Here is a 19,398-nt window from a genome sequence, read left to right on the forward strand (position 1 = left end):
GGGGTGAGGGAAGACGCACAAGAATATCCAAACTTGCAGATAGTACCTATTTGACCTACCCTCAATGTCTTGATAATCAGAACTTGACTAGAGGAAGATAAAAAGCAAAACAAAACATTTTTTGATAAAGGAAACAAGGGTAAATTGCTACAATTTGATGAACTTGACCTATATTCATGGAGATAGTAACTCTAAATACCAACAGAGAGGGAAGGAGTCTTCACATCAAGTATCAATGCTATCCAGGGTATAGAGGGATGGGCAACTTAGACATTGGCTACCTAAAATGAGAGGGCTATAAAAGCACAAAGTGACTGGCTTACAAGGTTTCAAGAGGGAGTTTAATTTAAGCGTGTGTGGGGGAAGAAAGGGTCCCCGCTGAATAGTTGTCATCTTGTCTAGATAGGTCTAGTTAACAAAGATGGGGATAAAATTCTTATGATTCAATAATGAGTAATTGTTAGGTTCCAGTCTGGGCAGTGGCAGAGACAGTCAGGTAGGAAAGTTTCCGTGGGGGAGGGACTGAAAATCCAGAGAAGCTGCACTCACAGAACACCAGAGATCTGGATCTACCATAAGGTTAGATTGCAATTTCCTGCAATCACAAGTGAAAAAATCATGATATAAAGGAAAATACTGTGAGTTAGGAATCGCTTGAGAGGGGACTCCCTCTGTAACCACCCTGCATGGGCGGAATTCAGTGGGTGGGGCTACAGCCAGACCAGCACAAGATTGATACATCATTGGAAATAATTCAAAACCTGCAAAACGAGGTCCAGATGATTAATAATAAAATATCAGAAGTGGACATACACTAAAAGGGGAAAGGAGCAGAATAGAAGAGATGGAAGCCAGAACTAGCCAGCTGGAAGACAAATATCTCAATACTGCTAAGATAGAAGAGCAAGCTGAAAAAAAAAGACAAAAAAAAAAAAAAAATCAGAAGAGAGTCTAACATTTATGCTGGATAACATGAAGAGGAACAGCTTAAGAATTATTGGCATTCCGGAACAGGAAGAATCAGAGAAATCCACAGAGGAGATAGTTGAAGAGGTTCTGGAAGAAAATTTCCCTAACATCTTAAAATATGAGAAGATAAACATTCAAGAAGCCGATAAAATTCTGCAACTATAGTAGGAGATTTTAATATGCCACTTTCAAAAAGGGACAGAACAACCAGAAAGAAACTCGACAAAGTTACAGAGAAACTAAACTACACAATTAACCAACTTGACCTCATAGATGTGTACAGAGCATTCAACCCAACAACAGCACAATATACTTTCTTTTCCAGTGCACATGGAATATTCTCCAGACTTGACCATCTGTTAGGTCACAAAGCGACTCTCCATAACTTTACAAATATCATAAGACTGCAGAGCATCTTCCCAGACCATAATGCTATAAAACTAGAAATCAACAAAAAGAAGACTAAGCAAATAAAGTTGAATACATGGAAACCCAACAACACCCTGCTGAAAAGCGACTGGGTAAAAGAAGAAATTAAATGTGAATTCATAAAGTTCCTAGAAACAAACGAGAATGAAAACACAATATACCAAAATCTTTGGGACACAGCCAAAGCGGTGCTGAGAGGACAATTTATTGCAATAAATGTATGCATCCAAAAAGAAGAAAGAACCAAAATTAACACATTAACACAGCATCTACAACAATGGAAACAGACCAACAGAGGGAACCTACAACCACCAAAAGAAAAGAAATAATAATAAAGATAAGAGCAAAAATAAATGAGATGAAAAACTATAGAAAGAATCAGCAGGACAAGAAGCTGGTACTTTGAAAGGATTAATAAAATTGACAAACCATTGGCAAACCTAAAAATAAAAAAGGGAGAAGACACAAATAACTCGCATTAGAAGCCACAGGGCAATGCCACAATGGAACCAAACGAAATCAAAAGGATAATAACTTAGAAGAGCCGGATGCATTTTTAGAAAAACACGACCTACCAAAACTTACACAGAGTGAAGTAGAAAACCTGAACAGACCCATAACAAAAGAAGAAATTGATCAGGCCATCAAAAAATTGATCAGGTCATCAGGTAGGGCCTCTGTGGTGTACCCTTTGGTTATTTGTTGATGCATGGAGGGGATTGTAATCATTGCAATGAAACGAAATACGATACGATGAGTGTAAAATGAGTGTAAAGCTGATGTTTTCTCATGTAAACCTCACAATAAAAACTTAAAATAACAACAAAAAAAATGAGTAATTGTTATCATGAATAATTGCGACTTTTGTAAATGTAGAAGTTTTGTGACAAAAATGGGGGCACAATTAATCTTACAGTCCAGAAACAAAGGATTCTGGGACCATCAAGGGAGAAGAGCACAAGCGAAATGCAGGACTTTATCCAGAGAAGCAGCAACACCAGAGATGCAGGCAGAGATGGGCATATGGAGAAGGGGTGGGGGTGGGGGGTGGCAGCTGTATCTATTATATTCATGGGAAGAGAGGGACTAAGAGATGGTGGCCATGAGGCCGACTTGCAGAATGTGCCCTCTGGTGGTATAAATTATTACATATGCCTGAGTTTGTTTTTTTAAAGAGCTATAGTGAATAGAAATACTGTTAACTGATGGTACATGGAGGGGAATGTAATCATTGTGATGAAACAAGTTGTATGATTTGTTGAATGTAAAACTGATGATCTGCCCTGTAAACTTTCACTCAATCCACAATAAAAACTTAAAGGAAAAAAAAAAGATGTATCAAATGTGAAAAGAAAAAAAAATGCGATGATATTACGATGATGCTTAGTCTCTATGATACATAAACCATAATTCAAGATTCAATTGTCATATAATCTTTACTCCTGATGACAACACAGAAAATACTTTATAGTCACAGCAAATTCTCAATAGTCATTATTTGCTTTTAATTTATAACGAACTCATCTTCTGACTCGGTTTAAGGCCCCTTAAGATTTAAAGTGAGTTCTGGTGTGTTGCTATAGGATAAGCACTGGACTGCTAACCACAAGGCTAGTAGTGCCACATTAACTGCTCCTTGAAAACCCTATATAGGTTCACTGTATGTTGGTTAGTTCCAACTAACTTGACTACACTTAACAGTATTTAAAGGGAAGTTTTATTACATCTTGTATAGGCAAATGAAGGTACTATAAAAGAAATGTGGAGTCTAAATATTGCAACAATGTAAAAATGCACCACAACTTACCTAAAGAAAATCTTTGATGCAACATGACAGATATTAGAACTTTGACTTCAAATCTGTAAACTAAAGTTCTCAGAAATGCCATGGTGGCGGTAGTTGTGTGCCGTGGAGTCGTTTCTGACTCGTAGCAACTCTGTATAGGGTTCCCGAGGCTGTAAAACTTTACGGGAGCAAAAAGTTTCATCTTTTTTCCTCAGATCAACTGGTAGATTCAAACTGCTGACCTTGTGGTTAGTAGCCAGCTCATAAGGTACTATGCTACCCAGGATCTTTTTATCCATAAAAATCAATATACAATGTTGGCTCTGTGAGTTAAACCTGCAGATGTCACAGAGAAAATCTTCTCTCTTATTTCTGTTAATTCATCCTAAATTATTTAGTAATAAGAACTATTTCAAAGGAACACAGGGAGAAATGAAGCATTATAACAAATTCAGAATTGCTTAAAATGAAAATAACATTTATTTACTAATACTATTCTGGAAAAATACATTCTAATGAATTCTTGCTTTGCCCTCCTTTAAAGATTACTTTATGTACTTCAGCCAGTACACTGAGTGAGGATCGGCGCCAGACATTACAGTAGTGGTTTGACAAATCTTGGCTTCCAGAGTCGTAACTTGCAACCCCGAGTTGGCTTTGCACGATTGATTTTAAAGTGCTCATTACAATTCTTCCTGAAACAAGGCTGTATGCCTTCAAGAATATTTACATTTAACCTTGTGAGCTCACTTCTACAGGAACAGTGAACTTTATTTTTCAGTTGCAGGCAGAGAAGGGATCGGTTTAATGTAAGGAATTAACTAAGTTTGGCTGACAGAAGCCAAGATCTCAAAAAAAATCAAAATTTAAGGAACTTAAGTATAGGTGCATCATTGTTGTTGTTAGATGCCATCGAGTCGGTGCTGACTCATAGCGACCTTATGCCCAACAGAATGAAACGCTGCCCGATCCTGGGCCAACCTCACTACTGTTGCCACGCTTGAGTCCATCGATGCTGCCACTTGGCCAATCCATCTCGTTGGGGGTCTTCCTCTTTTTCTTTGACCCGCCACCTTAACAAACATGTTATCCTTCTCCAGCGACTGGTCCCTCCTGACAATATGTCCAAAGTATGAGAGACAAAGTTTGGCCATCTTGGCCTCCAGGGAGCACTCTGGCTGCACTTCTTCCAAAACGGATCTATTGGTTCTTTTGGCAGCCCATGGCACTTTCAATATTCTCCTCCAACACCGTAACTCAAAGGCATCAATTCTTCTACGGTCTTTCTTATTCACTGTCCAGCTTTCGTACGCATATGAGGTTATTGAAAAGTACACATACTTGGCTTTATCTGAGCTTCAAAAAGTATTCTCTAATTTGACCTATACTTATGTGGTGGTGCTGTGTGCCGTGGAGTCGGTTCCCACTCATAGCGACCCTGCACAGGGTTTCCGAGCCTGTAAATCTTTACGGGAGGAGAACGCCTCATCTTTCTCTCGCGGAGCAGCGAGTAGTTTCGAACTGCTGACCTTGCGGTTCGCAGCCCGATTCGAAACCACTATGCTACCAGAGCTCCTTGCTTTAAAATACCAACCAAGAGGAAAGGAGTCTTCACATCAAATATAAGTCCTATCCCCTCTGTATGAAGGGTTGATAGGGATGGGCAATTTAGACATTGGCTACCTAAAATGAGCGAGGTGTGTGTCGGAGGGTCCTATACAGGCACTAAGCGACTGGCTTATACGTTTTTAAGAGGGAATTTAAGTTAAGAGTGTGCAGGGGAAGGTTGAATCCCCACTGAATAGGAACAGAGCACACCAGGACCATCAAGGGAGACGAGTACAAGCGGAATGTGGAACCCTCTCCAGAGAAGCAGCAACACCAGACATGGAGGCAGAGGAGAAGAGGGAGCAGCTGAAGACTCCAGACTCATGGGAAGAGAAAGACTGAGTGCTGGTGGCCAGAAGGCAGGCTTACAGAATGTGCCCTTGGGTTGTTTACATTATTATATATGCCTGAGTGATTTTGTGTATATCCCTCCCGCCTCCAAAAAAAAAAAAAAAAAAAAAATAGAGGGAATGGAAGCAATTACTGTATTACTGTTGAACGAGATATACAGAAGAGATTGTAATTAATGCAATGAAACGATGGCATAAAGCCAATGTTCTCCCATGTAAATATCACTCAGTTCACAAAAAAAACTTAAAAGAAAAAAAGGCAGGAAAGGTTAGGGAAGGAAGAGGAATGCAAACAGGAAACAGGGAAAGCAGCATAAGTGATATTACATTGTGGGACTGTAATCAATGAGATGAAATAAAATGTGTAAAATTGAATGGAAATTGATCTTCGCTGTAAACCTTCACCCAATTCACAATAAAATGTTGGGGGAAAAAAGTTGGTGGCACCAAATGAGAGGACAACTACCTTTTTAAATTATTATATTAAATTAATATCACATGAAACTCAAGAGTAAGCAGAAAGAAGGCTAAACTGCATTTTAGAGTCATGGTAACACCAACTAATTTTTTAAACGTGAAAAACCAAATTTGTTAGGAAATTTTCAAGATAATTAACTTATTTTCACAACGCTTGAAAACGCAATTTGTTTGATCAAAAGACTGGATGAATCCATTGATGTCTGCAATGAAGAGGGCTCAGAAGCCATTGTACAATCACTACAAAAGTACATACAAGACTGAATCTAAGAGTTACTATATGCTGCTGTTGTTGTTAAATGCTGTCAAGTTGGTTCTAACTCAGTGACCCTGTAGGAGGTTTCCAAGGAGCGGCTGGTGGGTTTGAACCAACAATCTTGTGGTTAGCAGAGCAGTGATTGTTCTACAGAGCCACACAAGGACTTAGAAGCAATGTTTAATTTAATCTTGACAGAAGAAAAATGCAAATGCAATATTTTAAGTAGAATTCCTTCTTGCCTTCCTACTTTAGTATTTTACACATTACAAATTAATTTCAGAAAAAATTAAAATTATTTAAATAAGATTCCAGATCTAATTTGGCACATTTATATGTGAAACAACCCTCCTCCCCCAAACAGGAGAAGATACCGCTGTAATACACACACACAAAAAAATAAAAACTTTCAAAAATATTTTAATAAACTCTTTTATCATTTTCATTTCAGTTTAAATCATTCCATTATGAAAAATTTTCAATTGAGAGTATTTCCTCAGAAATCTAAGGTGAGCTTTATCAATCAAATTTATAGCAGTACAGCCTTTAATAATACATAATTCCTCATTTTACAATAACACTTTGTATATAAAAATTTTTCATTGTCACAGATTCAAAATACAAGGCACCTAATGCTATAAAAGGATAATACAACATATATGTGATGTAGGCAAACCAAGATCTTTTCTCAAATATTTATTCTTTTTAAAGCTCCATCAAATTCACATGAACATTACCTGTTGCATAAATTAAACATTCTTTTTTGCATTCTTAATTTGCAATATTTTACAAAACTTAGAAATGTACTCTGTACCTATTACAGGCAGCTTATTTTAGCACTCTGCCTGCAAGAAACACTGATCTATATACACAAATGATTTCCTGACACCATTTTTATTATATAGTCCAGCATTTAACAAATATGGGAAAATAAAATCTCTAGAACGTTGATTAGTTCAAACGATCTCCTCTGCTGAATTCCTTGAGATGTCTAAGGCAGGTTGGTCCTTTAGACGGACTGTGGCCTGGAACGCCCTATCACTGTAGTGATACACTGACAGCTACACAGTAAAGTATTTCAGTATGAAAATGAAGAAAACAGATAGGAGCAAAATATACTTCAGAGTTTCAAAGAACTGAAACCGTTAATTTTCAGACTAGGCACTGAAACATTTTTCTACAGAAACTTCCCAGAGATTGTCTCTCCGCTCATAAAGTTCCATTATCAAGCTAAAAAAAAACAGTAAAAAAATACCATTAGATTATAATTTTTTAATTTTAAAAAAGCAACCAATCTTAACATCATTCATAGTACATAACAACTGGGTACTTGCACTGGCAGTGAGTATTAACAATTTCAAAGACTGACATTTAACACTATATATAAAGATTGCATAACAGCACTGTTTGATTTTGGTATACTCCAGCATTATCCTGGTCAACACAAAGACTCCTGACAAACCTGTTCTGTTGTGTTCTACTCTAGTTGACTGTAAACCATGTTCTAGAGTTTTCACTATCTCCCTTTCACCTGGTTTTCATTTCTAAATACACTGAAGATAGGTGTTAGGAGTGTGAGTATGGGAATAATGCACAGGCTACATACAAAGTGCATAAGTTACATCATTAAAAATGCAAATTACTCTGTGTGTGTCCCTCAGTTATCTAGTACTGTTAAAACAAAAATAACCACAAATGGATGGCTTCAACAAATTGAATTTTTTTTTTTCTCGTAGTTTGAGTCAGTTCCAACTCATAGTGACCCTGTATAGGATTTTTTGAGGTTGTATATCTTAGCAGGAGCAGAAAGCCTCATCTTTCTCCTGTGGAGTGGCTGCTGGGCTTGAACCACCAATCTTGTGGTTCCCAGTCAAGTTCTCATAGTTCAGAAGGATAGAAATCTGAACTCAGGGTGGTGCTGGTTCTAACGGAAGACTTTCTCTTTCTGTTGACTCTGATGCAAGGTCTTTCTTTGTCTCGTTGAGTTTCTGCTCCTGGAAGACCTATGTGTGACTTGACATCTTTCTTTTCCTGTGTTGGCTTTTATATCTCAAAAAGATGGTGCTGTAGGATTAGCATTGGCCACAAGGTCAGTTTGAACTCCAAGACTGCTGGTTCAAATCCACCAACTGCTCCTTGAAAACCCTATACAAGGTCACTATGACTCGGAACCAACTAGAGGGCACTAAATAACATCAACAATACCCTATAAAAAATCCTGTCTCATTAATAAAACAAAGGCAGCCCATTTCCAAATGGGATTATAAACCCAGGCGTTGTACAGAGCTACTCTGTATAGGGTTTCCGAGGAACTACTAGTGGGTTGGAACCTCCAAACCGACCTTGTTGTCCAGTGCTTATCCTACAGCACCACACAGACCTAGAGATTAGGATATGTAACACATACTTAGATCCACATGTTCCCTTAAATTTCAGGTATTTAAAAAGGAATAAACCATATGGACTACGAGAAGATCAGAGAAAACAACAGAATAGCAGCTGATTTAGCTAGGAATGGAGAAAGCAAGACATTCCTTTTGGCAAGGAGAAGTAGAAAATTGTTACAAAGTCTATAGAAAAAGCTGTTAGAACTCACATACCCTCCCCCTTACTTTTTTACAGCTGGTCAGACAAGAACCAGTAAAAAGATTCATATTCTCTAAAAGGAACGCTAACAGATGGTCTCTGGGTTGAAGCATAACTGTATGTGTAGGAGTTTCCTACTGAAAACAGGAAGAGCAAGCCAAAATGTACATGACACGCCCAGCATTTTTTGTTCCCCTCTCCCAGAATGTAGGTTTTTATTGTTGTCGTTAAGAGCCAATGAATCCAATCTGACCCATAGGGATCCTGTATAGGGTTTCCGAGGAGCAGCCAATGGGTTTAAACTGCTGACTTTATGGTTCATAGAAGAGTGCTGGTCCTACAGTGCCATACCATTAGTCCAGAATGTAGATAGTCAGGCAGAAAGCTGAAGGTCTGATCTGATCATTTAAAGGTACTGCTAATCAGGAGTTCTGTATGGCAGCAGCCCAGACAGACCATCCTTACAGACGTCCTCAACAGACATGGCCCACTCACTCCACGAGCTTCCCGGTAGCCTGTTTGTGTGCCACTCACTCACAGCACAAACAAGAACCATGCATCACCAGGTAGTTGAGAGACGCATGCAAAATAAAGCAAAACTTGGGAGTAATGTACAGAAAATAAAGTCACACTGAGAAAAAAACAAGAAAATATCACACCAGAAAAATATTGTTGTAAGTGCTGCCAAGTCAGTTCCCACTCATAGTGACCCTATACAGCGCTTCTGAGGAGCAGCTGGTCATTCTGAACAGCAGACTGTGTGGTTCAAACTGACCTTGTAGTCCAGTGCTTATTCTACAGTGCCATGTCAGGACTCCTGAGAAAATATGCTATAAAAATGGAGTTTTAAGAGACTAAAATGTATTCTTAAAACTTCATACTATGATTATTGTTACTCTATGCTGTCGAGTTGATGCCAATGCATAGTGACCCTATATGACTGACAGAGTACAACTGCCCTATAGGGTTTCATACCCAGAGAAGCAGCAATCAAAAAATCAAATGACATACTGCATCAGGCAACTCTGCAGCAAAAGATCTCTTTGAAGTGTTAAAAAAAACAAAGATGTCACCTTGAAGACTAAAGTACACTTGACGATGGTATTTTCACTCACTCAAATTTGTGTGAAAGCATACAATGAATATGGAAGACAGAAGAAGTGCTGCATTTGAATTATCGTGTTGGCGTAGAATACTGAATATACCATGGACTGCCAGAAGAATGAACAATCTGTCTTGGAAGAAGTACAGACAGAATGCTTCTTGTAAGCAAAGATGGTGAGAGTTCATCTCACTTACTTTGGAACCTTTGGACATGTTCCACGAGGGCCCAGCTAGTCTCTGGAGAAGGCCATCATGCTTGATAAAGCAGAGGGTCAGTCATTAGGAGGAAGACTTTAGGAGGTGGGCTGGCATAGTGGTTGCAACAATGGGCTTAAAGAGCAATGGCTATGAGGATGCTGCAAAGCAGTGCTTTGTTCTTTGTTCTGTTATACACAGGGTCGCTATTAATGGAAACCAACTCAACAGCACTTACCAACAACAATCTTTATGTGAGTAGACCACCAGGTATTTTCTCCTTCAGAATAGCTGGTAGGCTCAAACCTCCAACTTTTTAGTGAGTAGCTAAGCATTTAACTATTATGTTACTAGAGCTCCTTCAATACTAGGATAAAACACTGAAACCAAAAGCCATGGAGTCAACTCGAATTCACAGTGACAGTCTGCTACTCTACATCTTTCTCTTGCAAAGCAGAAGATGGGTTTGAATCACTGAGCTTTCAATTAACAGCCAAGCACTTAATCATTGTACTACCAGGGCTCCTCAAAGCTATGATAGCAGAAATAAATGAAAAGCTAAAAAATGAATAAAAATTTATCTTTATTATAACTATAAAGATACAGTCGAAGGTCCTAGGAAGTATGAAACTAAACAAAACCATCAATTTCCATGTATACTGGATTGCTGAGATTGTAAACCCTTGCAAAAGTAGACAGCCTCATCTTTCTTCCTTGGAGTAGATGGCAGATTTGAACCACCAGACTTATGGATAGAAGCCCAACACCTAAGCCACAACACCACCAGGAAGTACAATGAAAAGGCAAATGGAACAGAAAAATATAAAAGGAAAAATAAATTTAGAACAGTCCAAAAGGTATACATCCAAACAATAGCTCTTTCATTAGGAAAGAAGAGAGGAAAAAAAAAAAAAAAAAAACTGGAGAAGAAATGATCAAATAAATAATCAGGAAAATTTTTCAGACTGAAAGGATGTAAGTTTCTAAACTTTCAGGCCCATCAATTGCCCACTATGAGGTAGATCTCCCTGAAGACACATCTTAACTCAAATTGCAGTCCATTGTGAAATTTGAGCAGAATCTTTTATAAATGACATTGTGGCTATTTGATTAATTTTCAGTGCTGAACACATATCATTTATCTTAATATTCTTTTTTTCTGACAATGTACTAGGAGGCTAGTGAGCCAGTACTTACAAAGTCTGTGCTTGTTTCATGAATATTTTCATTGTGAAATTTCATACAGCACAGAAGCAGATTCTCTAAATTCCCAGGAAGAAGGGTGAGCGGTGTAGCGGATGGGTGGTGAAAACAGATAAACAAAATGACAAGATATATGCAAAGAGTCCTGAATCAGAAAGGCATTTTTAAACAGCAACTCTGGAAAATGCCTTGGAAAATCTGAAGAATGATTTCCAGTTTAGAATTCCATTTATAGCCAAACTATAAAAAAGGTGTATGTCGTTGGTGTTGACAGCCATCAACTCATAGCAACCCTGTATAGGGTTTCCGAAGAGCAGCTGGTGGGTTTGAACTGCCGACCTTGTAGTCAGCAGTCCAGTGTTGACCTTACAGTACCACACCAGGAGTCCATAAATTAGGTGAATAGCAAAATAAATTTATCTTAAATGCAGGGCCTAGCTTTTAACAACTAGATTATCTAGTAACAAAAGTACAAACAGCAAAAGATAAAATAAACAAATGGGGCCCTCGTAGAAATTTAAAACTTTTTCATCAAAACACTTAGCCAAAAAAGTGGTAAGACAAGCTATCAATGGGACGAATATCTTCAAAAACCAAATATCAGATAAGGATCTAATAACCAAAATATAGAAAAGTTTGACAGGTTAACAACAAAAAGAAAATAACTCATCATAAAATGGACAAAGAACTTGAATAGACATTTTACCAAAAAGGACATTCAAATGGTCACCAAACACAGAAAAGTTATTCAACATAATTGGCCATTGTTGCTGTTGTTGTTGTTAAGTGCCATCGAGTTGGTTCTGACCCATAGTAACCCTGTATAGGATTTCCGAGGAGCAGCTGGTGAGCCTGAACTGCTGACCTTGCAGTTCAAACAGTTTTGCAGTATGGCGCATTAACCCACAGTGCCACACCAGGACTCCTAACTGGCCATTAGAGACACGCAAATATCAAAACCACAATGAGATTCCATTTCACTCCCACTAGGATGGCTAGACAATCTTGGTGTGGCGCTGTGGGTTAATGCGCTAGACTGAAAAGTTGGTTTGAACATCAAGGTCAGTGGTTCAAGTTCACCAGCTGTTCCTAGGAAACCCTATGCAGGGTCAGTATGAGTCAAAACCAACTTGGTGGCACTTAACAACAGTAACAAAGGATGGCTAAAAATGAAACAAAACAAAGTAAGAAAACAACAGATATTGGAGAGGATCTAGAGAAACTGGAACTCTTTTCCATTGCTGGTGGGAATACAAATGGTACAACCATTATGAAAACAAAATGGTGGTTCTCAAAACACTAAATATAGAACTACCATTGTTGTTGTTGTGAAGTGCCATTGCGTTGGGTTCCAAGGTTTGGCTGGTGAACTTGAACTGCCGACCTTGCAGTTCAAACGGCTTTGCAGTCTGGAGCATTAACCCACAGCACCACACCAGACTGTCGTAAGACCCAGCAATTGCACTCCAAAAGACTGGAGAGCAGAAACCCAAATAGAGACTTGTACATTAATATTCATTGCACTACTGTTCACGGTAGCCAACCTAAATGTCCAAGAGATGAATGGATAAAGAAAATTTGGCAAATACATACAAAGGAATAACTACTCAGTCATTATAAGGAATGAAGTGTTGATACATGCTACAATATGGATGGTGCTTGGAGACATTATGCTTAGTGAAACAACTCAAATACTGTATGACCTTAGTTATATAAAAAGACAAAGGGCAAATATGCAGAGAACAAAGCTTATGAATGGTTACCAGGAGCAGGAGAAAAAAGAAAAAGAGGGTTAACAGTGATGGGAAAACTGCCCATTTTTAAGGATAAGGTTACACAGTTGATTATTACAATTGCTGTCCATGTGTTATACACCTGTTAAAAGTTGAAGTGGCAAAAGCTGTATGATAGATACATTTACAACAGCTATAAAAGAACAGGAGCTGCTGAAGCTGCTTATTTATGTACAAGCCAAAACCTCCTGGGCTTTGGTTCCTTGGTTTGGAGGGTTCATCGGCCATTCCAGTTAAGTCGCCTCTAATAACATGTCTGGTGCTTCTGCTTTACTTCCAAATTTGTTGCAATATCTGGGTTCTTACAAAGACTTTCAAGCAGCCATCCAAGGCACAATTCGTTTTGAGGAAGACAGAGAGTAAATAACAGGAGAAAACCTGCAATGTGTGGTCCAACTTGAAGAACGTAAACAATACTACCTACTAAGTGATACATGGAGAAACTACTGAATTGGTAGATGTTTTGCTGCATACATTCTCTACAGCAAAATAAATTTAAAAAACAAACAAAAAACCTCATGCTCTTTTCCTTAGGAAGCTACCTGAAGAGGGCTGAAACGAAACAGCATAAATCAATAATGACAAGACACAGGGTCCAAAAAACTGTGGCTCTATGAGGGTACGTACAAAAGTATTGCTAAACACTCAGTGTTGTTGTTAAGGGCCACTGAGTCGGTTCCGACTCAGAGCAACCCTGTATAGGGTTTCCAAGGAGTGACTGGTGAGCTTCAACTGCCAACCTTGTGATTCAAACCAACCATGCAGTCCAGTACATTAACCTACAGCGGCACACCAGGACTCCACTCATAAAAACCATTATTAAGCAAAAATATCAAAACGTGAAACGATTGTTTTTTAACTTGTCCTCCATATAGGTCTAGGAGGAGTGGCTCCATACGATAAGCACTGGACTTCAAACCACAGCTCAATGTTGTAAATCTACCAGTTGCTCCACAAGAGAAAGATGAGACTTTCTGTTCCCACAAAGATTTAAAGCCTCAGAAACCCTATGCAAGGTCGCTATGAGTTGGAACCAACTCCATGCCACTTAACAACAACAAGGTCTTCTAAAAGTGGAATTTCTATTCTCTGTCCTAGTGTGGGCACTGTAGGGTCAGCACTGGACTGCTAACTCCAAGGTCAGCAGTTCAAACCCACCAGCCACTCCTTAAAAAATCTATACATGGTCCCTATGAGTAGAAACCGACTTGATGGCACATAACAACAACTTGTTGTTGTTATGTGTATTACTGAGAAAACTTGCCTGCAGTCATCCACTGATTACAGAGGCATTTAAAACATATTTTCTTTGGAGTAAATCCATACACGTATGAACTAGTAGCATAGTGGGCTCAGCATTGGGATGCTAACCACAGAATTGGTGGTTCAAACTCATTAGCCACCTGTGGGAGAAAGGTGAGGTTTTCTGCTTCCATGAAATTTGACAGCCTTGGAAATCCTATGGCGCAATTCTACTCTGAGTCAGCAATGACTCAATGGCAGTGGGTTTTGGGTTTTATGTATGAACTGGAACCCAGTGTGGTTGGTGGTTAAGTGTTGTTGAGTCAGTTCTGACACACAGTGACTCTGTATAGGGTTTCAAAGGAGCCACTGGTGAGTTTGAACTGCCGACCTTGCAGTTCAAGCCAACCTTTTGGTCTAGTGCTTATTCGACAGTGCCACACCCTAGTAGCAATACTGTTTAACTTACACTCATATTACATAAGCCAGAGGCAAAGAATGATGGTGAAGAGAGAACTTAAGACAACCGCTATTGTAGTAGGCTGGAGAACCACCAGTTCGTTTTGGAGCAGATCAGAAAATTTCAGGTGGTAAGTACATCAAGGAAATGAAATAGGCTTATGATCTTATATGGTCTCATGTTCTCAGAGTGGACAAGGGAGTTAAGGATTGAACTATCTATAACAAAAACTTGAAAGAGCAAGTGGTATGAGGTGGGGAAGGGGTCAACTCCAAAAACAACAAAATATTCAGGGAAAGGAACTGCAGAGTCTTTCATGTTGTCTAAACATGTAACCAATGAATATGGCTCTATCAAGGCTTACGGACTAACTCCCGCAGCATGATAAGGCACGAAGGGCAGGTGCAGAGGAGCAATTACCTTGACATAAACTGTCAGAGAGCAAAGTCAATAGAAAATGCCTAAACTAGAAATATGAACATGAACTTTGAGACTGAGAAATACATTTCAGAATAGTTAGTGAAGACTTTGAAGTGACATCCTTACTGGGAAAATAATGACAACATAGACAACTATGCAGGACATAGATAACTGTGTGGTTTAACTCCTTTAAACTTATGAGGGCATTTCAAAATGTTTGTGGGAAAATCCCATTATCTTTTTATTCCATTTTTCCATGTACTTTTTGAAGTCCCTTCATATAGCTCTTAAAACTATGTAAATATGTAAATGTCATAATGAACACGAAACCAAAAGATGACCTGCCAAAGAAAAGAAGACTCAGATGATTGGCTTAAGGTGGCTGTTGCTAGTAAGTGGTATGGAGTCGGTTCTGACTCACAGTGACCCTGTATAGGGCTTTGAAGGCTTTAAATCTTCACAGGAGCAGAAAGCCTCATCTTTCTTCTGCAGCTTATGGTTAGAAGTGGCTTCATCATGAAGCTAAGAAAACTTCAGCTTCAAGACCCTTATGAGTGCAAGGAGTTACCGGGAGTTGTAAATGTTCTAGGTGAGGAGAGGAAGTCCTGCCGCAATCACCAGGCACTTCAATATGAAGAAAACTGCCTAAAGATATCTTGGTGAAAAAGAACCAGAATCTCCAGAATCACAGGAAATGATGGTACTCTCTCATTCTAAATAATTACTTTGTAACTGTCAAAGAAATACAATGGATTTATTTCAAGCATTTATCCATCACATCACTAAATCCCCAGGTACTCTTTCTGTCAGGTAAGAGTTATTAAAAATATAGTGCTTCTGAGAGTTAGAAAGTGATGAAACACTTTTGAAACATTATTAAGTGAATAAATACAAACAATTGGGCTAGTTATGCAAAACATATACACACACATATAAAAAGAATGTACATATAACAAAACAATATATTTTTCTTGAACTTCAAGTACTTTTATAACCAGAGAGAAAAAATTTTCTGTAGTACATTAAATAAAATGATCATCCTTAGTATGAATAAAGGAAATAGCTAAAATTTACTGACCATTTAATATGAGCCATAATTATTATATAAGGGATTTCAAAAAGTTTGTGGAAAATTCCATTATCTTTTTTTCTATTTTTCCACAAACTTTTTTTAAGCCCTCTTGTATGTACTCTTAATTTAATAAATAGTAAATGATTCTATCAACCTGATAACAGAAGTTCTATTATAAACTTTATTTTAAAAATAACAAAATTGAGGCACAGAGGTAAACCTTGAACAAGGTCACCTAACTAGTACTGGAGAAGCTAAAATTAGAACTCAGTTTGAATCTAGAGATTTGCATTTAACCTCTAGGATAAATTGCTTCTCAAACAACTAATTATAAAAAACCAACTTTATACTTGAATATTTTAAGAGTTAAGAACATTATTCAACACTACTGCCAGTTCACATACAAACCTGGGTGATAGGCAATAGCTAACTTGCTCCATCATCCTGAGAAACACTGTGCATAGAAATGAGACTCTCGCATTGTTCGTTGTCTTCTGGAACTCTTTATAAAACAAAACAAAAACCTTTAGAGATGAAACAGATCCTTGAAGATTAATAGCAGAGACAAGACAGGGCAAGATTTCCCAATAACTTGTCTTGGGTTCATTTTGAAGTATAAAAGTTTTTCTCCTGAAAAAGTACTTACAAGAAGAAAATTACAAGCAATGCTATCATATTTTCTTATGAATTATGTTTAAACCAATAAATATTTTCCATATTTAAATTCATTACAGCAAAATAACATATTAATCATTTAGGTCTTGACAGCAGAATAAAAATTTTTTAAAGTGATTATAAAGAAACTATCATTTCACCCATAAGCTGAGAAATTATTTTATTTTTATCTTGTATAGGATATAATAAATTATAACTCCTTCAATAGTCCTGCACAAAAGTCTCTAAAACATGAGGCAACAGGATACGATTTCCAGTTGGTTTAGCAACATTATTTTTAAAAACTCTATAAAGGAAAGCAACTTACCTCTGAATTCGATGTTTTCTGCATATAAATGCAAAAATTCTTCTGATTCCCACCATCACAGGATCCCAATTATTATAATGACATAGCAGAGTTACAATAAAAAATGAAAAAAATACAGGGACAGCACCTGCAAAAAATAACCAAGAAAACTGCACCTAAAACATAAAAGAAGAAGAAGAAAAAAAAAATCGGCATTTATATCCTAAGTAAAATTTCCCCTTTAAGATTTCCATTTGTTTTAAAAAATATGTTTTAAAAAAACATAATGAAAAATATGAGCATTTGCGATATATTAAGTATATTATTAAATATAAATATTCAGAACTATAATTTACAGTTAAATTCACTTGCATCAAATTAATAACAAATAATAATTCTTGCCTGGAGAATAGCCAAAAGTAAGAAGGCATGTTTTTTATTTGTTGAGTACAGTATACACCCAAGGACAGAAATATCCACTATAAAATTTAAGTTTTTATCTTACATTCTATTTCATTCATTTCTTCTTTACTGTTCATTGCTATCCCTCCCCCTCAGTTTCTGAAATCATCTTCAAAAATGAATTGATATTTTATAAAATTCTGTTATATAAATGAGAATCCTGGTGTGGTGCTATAGGATAAGCACTGGACTGCTAACCATAAAGTTGGCAGCTCAAACCCACCAGCTGCTCCTCAGAAGCCCATCATTTTAATAGAAATTATAATATTAAAACTATCTGTACTAATGTAAAAACAAAACAATACAAAGAAGTCTTCACTGACTAACGTACATTTAACATATTGGTGATTCACCTTATGAGAAAATAGAAACTCCTAACTTTAAAATGGAGAGTGTTGGTGGTGTTTTAGGATAATTATTGGACTACTAACCATAAGGTCAGCAGTTCAAACCTGCCAACAACTACTCGGGGAAAAAATGTGGCTTTCTGGTCCATAAACAGATTTACAGTCTTGGAAACCCTATACAGGATTGCTTTGAGTGAGAACTGACATCCACAATAACAGCAACGTCTTTAAAGTAAGAAAAGAAAATTGTGTTTACTCTCTGAGTCTTAAAAACAAAGATTTAGATTCCTAGGCCATGCTCCCTCTGGTGGAAAACATATACTACTTTATTTTGTAGCATGATTAGGGTAAGGGATTCTACAAAACAATGTCTTTTAAGAGGGACTCACCATGAGTAACTCAAGAATGACTCTGGCAACTTTTAATATGTCTTAAATGTCAAATACAAGGGTTAGTCAAAAGGTATTGTTACAAAATCATTGTTGTTGCTATTAAGTGCGGTCGAGTTGGTTCAGACTCAAAGCAACCCCATATAGGGTTTCTGAGGAGCAGCTGGTAAGTCTGAACCACTGATCTTGTGGTTCAAACGGACCTTGTGGTTCAGTACTTATTCTACAGCACCACACCAGGAATCCAACAAAACCACAGAAGCCTTTATTAAACAAAGACCTCCAAATGTGGAACTATTGCTTCTTCACACATCCTTCATCTAGGTTTACACACTGCTTCCATCTCTCTTGAACCCTTGCCTGAAGAATTCTGCTCTCTTCCATTTACACCATAAAATGGCAGTCTGCAAGGCACTCAAATCAGGTGCCTTTCAAAGGTTCTTTGAGTTTGAGGAACAAAAAGAAGTCTAAAGTGCCAGGATATTAAAGAGCAGGTGCTTTGTCATGGTAGAAAGTTTTCTGATGCAACTTCCCTGGCCTTTTTCTTACCAATGCAGTTATCAATTTTCTTAAAATTTTTTCATAATAAGCCCCTGGGATTGTCCTGTGTCCTTCAAGAAAATCTATCAACAGTAATCCTTTGCAAATCCAAAAATAGTTGCCATAACCTTCTGAGCTGACCTCTCCGTGAAAAATTTAACTGGATCAGTAGATCCCCTCAGAAACCACTATTTATATTGGATTTATTTTTGAAGGCATCTTAAAGAAACTAAGACAAATGTTCACGTATTACTGAGAGAACCTTCTACAGATATCCACTCACAGGTATGTTCAAACCTGTTTTGTTTGGAATAAACCCATGCATGTATGAACTGGAGCCCTAGTAGCAACACTTATGCCTTATTCTCATACACATACACACACTAGCCCAGGAACAAAGCACTCATTAAAAGAAAAAGAAAAGCCTTCATATAGTTATCAAATTATTGAAATACAATATACTTGGAATATTTGCCAGAATCTACAATCTACAAAAAAAAAAAGAGAAACCTTTAAATGAACAAAGACAAGAAAAAAACAGGGAAAACTTAACAAATGAGGTTTTACAATGTAGATGCAGTTAGAATTTTCTTTTCCAAAATTAAACTAAAAATCCTGTTTCATAAGCGAATAAAAGTGAACTTTAAAATATGTGACAGTGCAGCATATAGAAGTAGATAAAAGCTCTGGATGACTTTTAAAGGCAAAGTTCAGTTTTAACAATGTAGCAATTTATGTACTGCCATAAT

The 19,398-nt window shown here is 37.4% G+C and overlaps 1 protein-coding gene across 1 annotated transcript in view; it reads right to left on the minus strand.

The window, feature by feature from the left end:
- Nucleotides 1–6,042: 6,042 nt before the first annotated feature.
- SLC35F5 (solute carrier family 35, member F5) overlaps nt 6,043–19,398 on the minus strand; it is a 65,415-nt gene continuing 52,059 nt past the window's right edge. The window contains exons 14-16 of the mRNA XM_006834589.1: nt 16,933–17,087; nt 16,359–16,452; nt 6,043–7,105 (exon numbers count right to left, since the gene is read on the minus strand). Of these exons, the coding sequence (XP_006834652.1) occupies nt 16,377–16,452; nt 16,933–17,087 (231 nt within the window). The 3' untranslated portion in view covers nt 6,043–7,105; nt 16,359–16,376. The remainder of the gene's footprint in view (nt 7,106–16,358; nt 16,453–16,932; nt 17,088–19,398) is intronic.

This window comes from Chrysochloris asiatica, unplaced genomic scaffold (genome assembly GCF_000296735.1).
Source record: "Chrysochloris asiatica unplaced genomic scaffold, ChrAsi1.0 scaffold00012, whole genome shotgun sequence".
Taxonomy (NCBI): Eukaryota; Metazoa; Chordata; class Mammalia; order Afrosoricida; family Chrysochloridae; genus Chrysochloris; species Chrysochloris asiatica.